General features: G+C 44.8%; 1 protein-coding gene across 1 annotated transcript in view; it reads left to right on the plus strand.

Moving 5' to 3' along the window:
- tmem47 (transmembrane protein 47) overlaps positions 1–8,883 on the plus strand; it is a 9,317-nt gene extending 434 nt beyond the window's left edge. Inside the window, exons 1-3 of the mRNA XM_063200240.1 lie at positions 1–36; positions 4,954–5,094; positions 6,190–8,883. The exon at positions 1–36 is cut by the window's left edge and continues 434 nt beyond it. Coding sequence (XP_063056310.1) covers positions 1–36; positions 4,954–5,094; positions 6,190–6,368 — 356 coding nt within the window. The 3' untranslated portion in view covers positions 6,369–8,883. The remainder of the gene's footprint in view (positions 37–4,953; positions 5,095–6,189) is intronic.
- Positions 8,884–9,005: the final 122 nt, after the last annotated feature.

Genomic DNA, 9,005 nt, shown 5'->3' on the forward strand with positions numbered 1-9,005 from the left:
CGGAATCCTGGCAGTGCAGCAGCACGTTGGAGACGGGTGAGACCCGTTAGTTGTTGCCTTTAATAGGGACGTGATTGCCACCGTCCCATATGGCGCATCGTGTCTTGTTTTGCGTATAAAATAGATATTCTGATAAATTAAAATAAGGAATGGTGCCTTGATAGTGATCTACCCCCCTATGCTATTGTTATGCATATGGTTTCTACGATGACAAAGGGGCCGAGCGCTGTCTAACGCCTGGTGCATCCCTACCACACTCGCTGCCTCTCTCCCCATATTTTTAAACCAACCAAAAAGCGTGAACCATTGTTTTTCTTTTGTCCTTGTTTTCTCCCTACCCTCATAGCATCTGAGAAAGAGGTTGCTCAAATATAGGCGCACATGTTTATTTAGTAGAAATGTGTTTTTGGATAACGAATAAAAAACATGTTGACTAAATTAATTCTGTTGAAAAGATTAACTTCAGCAGTTCACAAAAATCCTATGAATGTAGTGAAGACTGAAGAGCACTCATGGCAAATAGCCATGGATTGGGCATAGAAAAGTTGTCCGATGAAGACTCTCGAATGATGTGGGAATTCTGTAGCGCGAGCGGCGATCCAGCTGGGGTTTCATTCTGCTTTTGTTGCCCAGTGAAATGCGCCTTTGTTGAACTTCCCTCTTTGGCCAAGGAGCGGGGTTAACTTTGAGAAAACCAACTCCCAAGAGGCCTTAATGTCGGGAGATTAGTTACCACGGAAACAAGTGGCGCATTCTACAAATGCTATTTCCCACAGAATAGAGAGACTTCCACGCTTCACTTTTTTTGGCTCCAGAGTTTATGGGCAAAAGCATCTTGTGGTCTGTGGTCCAGTGCATCTAATGGTTTGTTTAGCTCTGCTGGACCTCACTTTGTTATTAAGTAACTGCCAGTTTGCCTGTATGCAGTAGCTTCCTTCTCACTGAATTCATGGGTCGGTGACTATCATCGTGACAACTCTTTTGTTCCACTTTCCCTGCCCTGACATAAACTGACAAAGAGTAGAATTGACTTCTTGTAAAGTGGGCCATTTATCTTTGTCAGCAAGTGTGCAGGAGAGATGCATAAGCAAAACAGGCAATTCTTTCACTCCGGTCAGCTTAGTATCGATTTGGAGCCCTCTACAATCTGCCTCACAGATATTCACCTATTTCCTGTGTGTCATGCACTGTGCATTACAACAAATGTAATTAACTGTGGAATTATCTAACATAGGCTGATTGGCGGTCTTGTTGCTGGCATCTGCAATGTAGTCAGTGTAGGGTTAAATTGGGTCTCGTGACAGAGCTCCGTCATACCCAGCCTGACATGGCACGAGCACTAAACAAGGCCCCACGGTCAGGTAAACAAGACCCATGACATGTCTGCATGCTTACATGCCATGCATGCTCCAAACTGACCATTTACACACTCAGGCAAGCACACGATCAAACACACTAACACACGTGCATGCACATACACACACAGCACAGATAGAGAGAGAGAGGCATGCGCGTGTCTGCACACGCACACACACACACACACAGACACACAGACGCGCACACACACAGCACAGATATATAGAGAGAGGCATGCACGCACGGACACACACACACACACGCACACGCACGCACACGCACACACACGTACGCAAATAGACTAAATACGAGCAGCGGAGGCCAAGAGGTTGGCCAAGCTGCATGTGAGAGTGAGTCTGCAAAGAGGCAGGAATGTAGAGAGGCTCTGTAAGACCGTCTTTGTGCGAATGGCGGCCCAGTGAGACAGAGACCGGGGTCAAATGTGGAGAGAGTGTGCGAGCGAGGGGCCGACTGGCTGCCTGTACTCCCTTGCCTCCCTCCCTGCTTGCCTCCCTCTCTAGTCTCTGCCCTCCCTGGGTCCGGGGAGAGGAGAGAGGAATGTGGAGGGAACATGTCTTTGTGATGGAATTCGATCGCCACTCTGTGACATTGACTGCCTCTCTCTGGCACCCCCATCTCATCTCTCTCTCTCACTCTGTTTCTGCTCTCCTTTCCCTTACTACCGTAGACTCACTTAAGTATTACCTTTCCTCTCTTTCACTCTCACTTGCTCTATTTTTGTATTTCTTATTATTTTTGCCCCCACGAGTCATATCCTCTCTTCCTCTCCTTCTCCCTCTCGCTCTGTCTGTCTGCCCTTGTATTCTCTTACTTTTTCTCCTTCATAAATTTCCTCCCTCGCTTCCTCTCTCTCTCTTTCTCTCTCTCTCTCTCTCTCTCTCTCTCTGCCTGCCTATCCTCCTCTGACTGACTCAGATGCTGGCTGGAGGGCGTTTAAAAAAAACGAGCGGCTCCTGTTAGAAAATAGATTATAGTAATTAAAGTTCTGATTTAATCTCTTATCCACACTTCCATCTGCAATATCGTGGGAGGGGAGGGCTAGATAAACATGTTTTTTTTTCGGAAGGCTCCAGAAATCCAGGCTTCGAGGCAGAACTAGAACTACATCAATCTCGAGCGCAAGGTGAAGTCATCTCTGCTCTGGTTCAGAACAAGGCCCTGTAAGGTTTAGGGAGGCAGGACTAGGGGTCACTCTCTGGGGGCCGTCTTGTTATGAGGGCAAAAGGCTTTTAGGAATGATTGCTCAGTTGTTTTTTTTTCTTTTCTTTTCTCCTCTCTTGCTTTCGCTCTCTTTTTCCACTCTGGCTTCCTGCGATGACAGCTCCGTGTTTAAACTCCACATCTTTAGTCTTATTTGGAAATGAGGTCTTGTTTTTGTTTCGGGGAGCTGTACGGGGGGTGGAGTGGAGGGCTAGCTGCTGCACAGGGGAGCAGGAGAGCTTGTTGCTCAAACAGGCATATTTTTTCACAGAAGCACCGAAAGCATCTCTGTGCTTGTTTCTGCCTATTTTTTACTCTTTTCCCCTGCTGTGGGGAGTGCTGCAAACCTCAAATCTACATAAATAATCGGCGCCGGATACCATTCAGTGCTGTTCTTCTAGTCTCACCCTCCAAAACCATTATTTACACTAGCCTGCACGAGGGGGCTTCTATTTTTTAAAAGCGGCTGCGCTCCTTTTTCGTAGGCCTGTGCTTATTTTACTGAACGTCTCTCTTTCTCCCACCCCCACTTCTCAGGCCATCCTTCCCACACCCGGAAAGTCAACACGGGGCCTTGCAGTGATCTGACATTATTATCCCCTACTGAAACTGCACACTGTACATTATGTCCATTGATTATTTTTGCTTTCTTTTTTTATCCCGCGCCGTCCCTGTGCGCATGGTCCAGTGGGTATTCCTCGCACTGTTTCTCCATGTCGCTAGGTACTGTACAGTGTGAGCCAGTCGTCTCCCCTCTCTCCCATCCCCCCACCCTGACTCCTCCTCCTCCTCCTGCTCGGCCACCCCAACAGACACCACCACCACCACCAACGCCGCCATCACCACCACCATCACCCACACTGCCAGTGCCCACACACCCCTACCCCCCTCTTCCCACTCCTCGCTCACGCTCGCACTCAGCACTCCTGCGAGGATTCAGTGCTATTTCTAGTTTCTACTCTGCTTGAGTGTTTCGGGAGTGCTTGCTTCTCAATGAAATGCCGAGACAGGTTAGTGGGAGGTGCGGTGGGTGGTGGGGATGTGAGGGATGTGAGGGATGTGAGGGGAGGGAGGATGGTGGCGACTGCTGTGTGGAGTGAAGTGGAGTGTTCTTTGACATCAGGCAGGAAATAGGGCCTCCATTACACGCTTAGGACAGCACGGTGCAGCCAGGCAAAAGATAGCTAGCAAATAGCTGAGCGGATGTGTTTGTCTGTGTGCTGTGTGTGTGAATGTGTGTGTGTGTGTGTGTGTGTGTGTGTGTGTGTGTGTGTGTGTGTGTGTGTGTGTGTGTGTGTGTGTGTGTGTGTGTGTGTGTGTGTGTGTGTGTGTGTGTGTGTGTGTGTGTGTGTGAGAGAGCAGAGGTGGGTTATCTTACAGCAGGTGTTGGTCGATGCTTGCACGGTTCCTCTATCCCATCTCACAAGTTGACAAATCCTCTTTTCTCTTTATTTCATCCTTGCCAACACAAAACTCAGGTTGCAGGCTCCTAATCCATGTAAAATAGGCAGCAGTGCATACATTTGAAACCTGACAGTGAAGCGATTCTCCAATACCTGTCAGATTCAACTCCGCATTCGCTTATGTTCTTTGCCATATTCTGTCACATTTGTGCGAAATCATCAAAAACTAAAATTGAAAGGGTTGAGTAATTTCCCCCAATGGTGTGTAACTGAAGGTCAGAAACCGTTTCAGTGTTTCCCACAGAAATGTTGCTAGTCAGGGTTGTTGGGGGGTGTTGGCCGGTATCAGAGACACGTGAATATAATCATTGGAATGGATCCACTGTGCAGTTTCGTATGAAATATGATGAGAACATGAAGACACTTACATTACATTAGAAATTACTCTTTCAAAAAAACAAAAACAAAATGGGTGTCTTCAGGGATGTAAACATGGTGGTCAAGTTACCTTAACCTTAAAAATATTGGACTATTCATCTCACCCCATTTTCTTGGAATACTCCCCCCTACCCTCTGGCCTTAGATACAGGTTACCCTTCTTTAAGACAAATAGAAGATTAACATCTTTTGTGCTTAGAAGCATACAACTTTTAAATAAGTTAAGTTCAGACAGAATAACTGTAATACAGTCATTGCACAGTATATATGATTTTAATTTATAATTTTTAATTTAATCTACTTTGTATGTTTTGTTTGTTTTTTAGTCTAGTCTTGTCTTTGTGTACTATTGTAATTGTCTGTCCACGTCTTTATTGTACTCCCAAAACGCAAGACATGTTCCCTTCGGGGCAATAAAGGTGTATTCAAAAGTTATGGGTGAAATCCTGAGTGCAATGGTGGTTTGTCTTCTTTCCAGCGACTCACTCTTTTATTATGTCTTGGATTTGTGTTTTTCTGTCCTGCTCTCGTTTAGACTGGCAGATAGCCACGCTGGCCCTGTTGCTTGGCGGAGCGGCACTCATTCTCCTCTCTTTCCTGGTGGCTCTGGTGTCCGTTTGTATTGGATCAAGGAGACACTTCTACAGACCTGTTGCTGTGATGCTATTTGCTGCAGGTAATTTTCCTTACTTACTTACTTACTTTCTCACTTACTTACTTACTTACACACACACACACACACACACACACACACACACACACACACACACACACACACACACACACACACACACACACTGTCTGTTTCTATCTTTGTCTCTCTATCACTCTTTCTTTCTCTCTCTCTTTCTCTCTCTCTCTCTCTCGTACTCATGCGCACACATACACACACAATGTACTCTTTATTTGGGTTAAAATACATTTATCGTAGCAGTCTTTTACATGTCACACACACACACACACACACACACACACACACACACACACACACACACACACACACACACACACACACACACACGTCTTTGTTTTTCTCCACAACATCCTCCCTCCCTTGCACCCACCCACAGTCTAGTCCTCTCACGATCTGTTATACACACCCACCAACAGCAAGGCACTAATCGCTTTCCTGCTAAGAGGAGAGGAAAGGTTTTTGCTGGTAGCCAAATGGCTGCCTCCCTCCCTTGATTCCCATGGTGGACTCCCATAACAATAGATATCGCTTCCATCCAAGGAGAGGGGAAACACAGTACCATTTCCACCTCTTCAAAGCACTGAGACAGCTGCTTTACATTTCAATCATGTTTGCAATCATTTTTGTTTTCAGATTTGTTGTTTCAAGTTAGTGGTGTGCACATGCAAAATGCAGGTGCAAGACAATTAAGGGGATAATACACAGGGCAAGATTTTGAAGAATACGCCTGGGTACGATACTACTATAAGATTTAGTTTGGACTGTTTATCACTGCAACACTTTTAAAAAGTCTTGGATCAGCACAGCAGCAGACAACATTTCTAACTATTCCATCAGGATATTTGTAGGCAGTCATGCTGTTGCCTGGTAGCATTGCTCAAAAGCCCTGTGTATCACCACCTTAAGACTCACACAATGACAACGTTTCCCAGCGAATAATTTGATTGTGTCTTTAGCTTTGCTGTGTCACGCCAAATCCTCGCAGCCAGCACAGACTTGAGACAGCCCGCCGGATGCGTGCCTCCTTCCTCACTCAACCCACCCACCTCATGTGCTTGTGATTGTTCTTGTTTACAGTGGTCCTCCAGGCATGCAGCTTGGTCCTCTACCCAATCAAGTTCATCGAGACCATTAGCTTGAGAATATACCACGAGTTCAACTGGGGATACGGCCTGGCCTGGGGAGCCACCATCTTCTCCTTTGGCGGCGCCATCCTCTACTGCCTGAACCCCAAGAACTATGAAGACTACTACTAACTAATCATCATTGCTCGACAAAACTAGAATGCCTTCAGCACGACCCCCGTGTTTCTACTACACTGTTCTTTGACTATAGAGGCTCATGCACTGAACTGTTTTTATTTTATTTTTTCCCTGTCCCTTTTTTGCCGAACTGATGATGTTATGGACACACATGCACACACCAACATTATGTCACAGACATATATGCCCCACAAAAACATATATGCACACACAACAACACACACACACTCAGAATCACACAGGGAATGTGCAGGATGGTGCAGATCTTACGTGTGTGGACTTTTTGCGTGGGTGAGTAGGTGAAAGTGTGTTTCACAGTCTTCCATTTGACACTTTTCACTCATCCCTGAGATCTATCTTGTACTCATGTCATTCTATTAGTCCCATATCTCTCACTAAAATCTATCATTCAATTAAAACGTATCATTCCACACAGCTTCTCAAGCTACGCCTGCCTATCATTTCTCCCTCTCCTCTCATTTCGTGTCACTTTAAAACATTTTCTGTCTGTCGCTCTCTCTTTTCAATTCCCAGATTAACCATAAATCATTCTCTGTAATTACGCTCCATAATTTATTTCTATCTGACACATTGCCAAATAGACATTGACTTGAATGAAACTCTGCAAGTAATACACAGGCGAACGGAGTGATAACATTTCAGCGCGTTAGATAGCAGAATCCTGCTGGCTGAAAAATAGAACAATCAAGACACCACCACAGAAATGTGTAAGCGTCTGTGAAAATCAAAGAACTAGATGTCCTTGTGGATTATACAGGGCTATTGTTGTGCTATCACGATATGTGACTGTACAATGGGAAAGGCTATACATCCATGGGGTTTTAGAAAATGAGAAAATGAGAGACTTCTGAGCAAACGGCGACAGGGTCACTGCAGGATAGATAGCCAATGTGGTTTGTTTCCATAACAACCTGGTAGTTCTGAACAATAGACACAGGGGACAACGAGACTGATGGTGTGAAAGCATCATTGAAAGTCCTGAAGGTCTTTTATTGAAACACTCAAGACGACCCTCAGCATTAAATCACAAAAAAACAAACACACCCACTAGGCACAAACAAGACCCCCACAGTCCAGCCCTAATGGTGTTTGTGGTTTCAGCTATAGCTATCAGATCACTGATAGAAAGTTGTTTACATTCTTGTCATGCTCAGCATCCCCTCCGCCCAAGCACATCCTTCTAGCCTGTGGAACACAGCTGAGAAGCTAAGCTAAACCACCATTGTCACTTATAACTAACTGTGAGAATGAACAAATCTAGCACTCCAAATGTGACTCCTTTTGACTCAACATTAGGTTCGCATAGTAGTATGGAGAAGTTGAGTGCCATTGCCCTCAAATGGTCAGTTGACTTATCAGTCTCCATTGTTTAAGCATCATGAAATTTCCCAAAGGCTAGTAGTGGTTTTCACCACCCCTGAAACTTAAATTGCAATCTTTTGACTTAAAATAACAAGCAACAATTAATAATAGGAAGCTTTAGCTCCAAAATCATTTCAGTGCTTCATCAAGTTCGTGACAGGGTGAAAGGCACCTCTGAATTCGCTTTCTGCTCTCCAAGAGCTATAGCCTCACCAAGGGGGTATTCCAAGAACACGGTTAAGTGATAAACCTGGGCAAGTCCACAGGAAGTGGTTTTACATTACATTACATTAAGCTGACACTTTCATCCAAAGTGACTTAGTTATTTACAGGGTATTGGTTACATTCCCTGGAGCTATGTGGGGTTAGGTGCCTTACTCAAGGGCACTTCAGCTATGGATGGAGGTGTAGGGAAAGGTCAGGTGGGATTTGAACCTACAACCCCGAGATTGAAAGACCAACTCCTTAACCAGTAGGCCACGGCTAATAGAAAGGCCACATTTAAATGAGGACTCCAGGGTCTTCTATTAGATGATTTAAGACTACCTGAAGGTTTACTTAATCTGGTTTACTACTGAACCAGGTTCTTGGAATATCCCACAAGCCAATTGGAGGAGGAGGTGTAGTATTGCACTGTTATTATCTATGATTGACATTTGACAATTACGCTTCCAACCTATAGGGTGGGTGATCAAAGATGAAAAAAAAACTACTTGGTATTGCTTTAAGTTTCTGCTGTGTTTTAGTCCTTTCAGTAAAGTAAAAAGATCTTGCATAGGAAGGTAGCAGTTAGCACTGTATAGCAGGGACGTTGTTGTTTATGGCTAAGCCTTGGTAAATAGACTAGATTCTGATGTATATTTAAAGTTATTCTTTTCAACAAATATCGATACAGGTAGATGAAGACAAACCAGAGTTTAGATATACCGTTCGTTTAGGCTTGTCAAATAGAGTGCATGTGAACGGAAGTGCAAAAGACAGAGTGATTGTGTGTGTGTGTGTGTGTGTGGGTGTGTGTGTGCGTTTGCGAGTGTATTTGATAAAAAAAAGCCCTCTATGCTCTGTGCGTGCAGTTGTGACGTCTGACGCTCGTTTCGATACTAACACAATAAACAGGTGAACTGACTGAATGCTTCCATTTCTTGCTGGCTAGGGAATGAAAAAGGGGTTTGGTAGTGGGTGGGTGGGGGTGGGATAGACGGATCAGACTCTTCGCAGGAGTGAAGAAAGGACTGACTTAAATGAAAA

The sequence above is a fragment of the Engraulis encrasicolus genome, chromosome 6 (assembly GCF_034702125.1).
Source record: "Engraulis encrasicolus isolate BLACKSEA-1 chromosome 6, IST_EnEncr_1.0, whole genome shotgun sequence".
Classification (NCBI taxonomy): domain Eukaryota; kingdom Metazoa; phylum Chordata; class Actinopteri; order Clupeiformes; family Engraulidae; genus Engraulis; species Engraulis encrasicolus.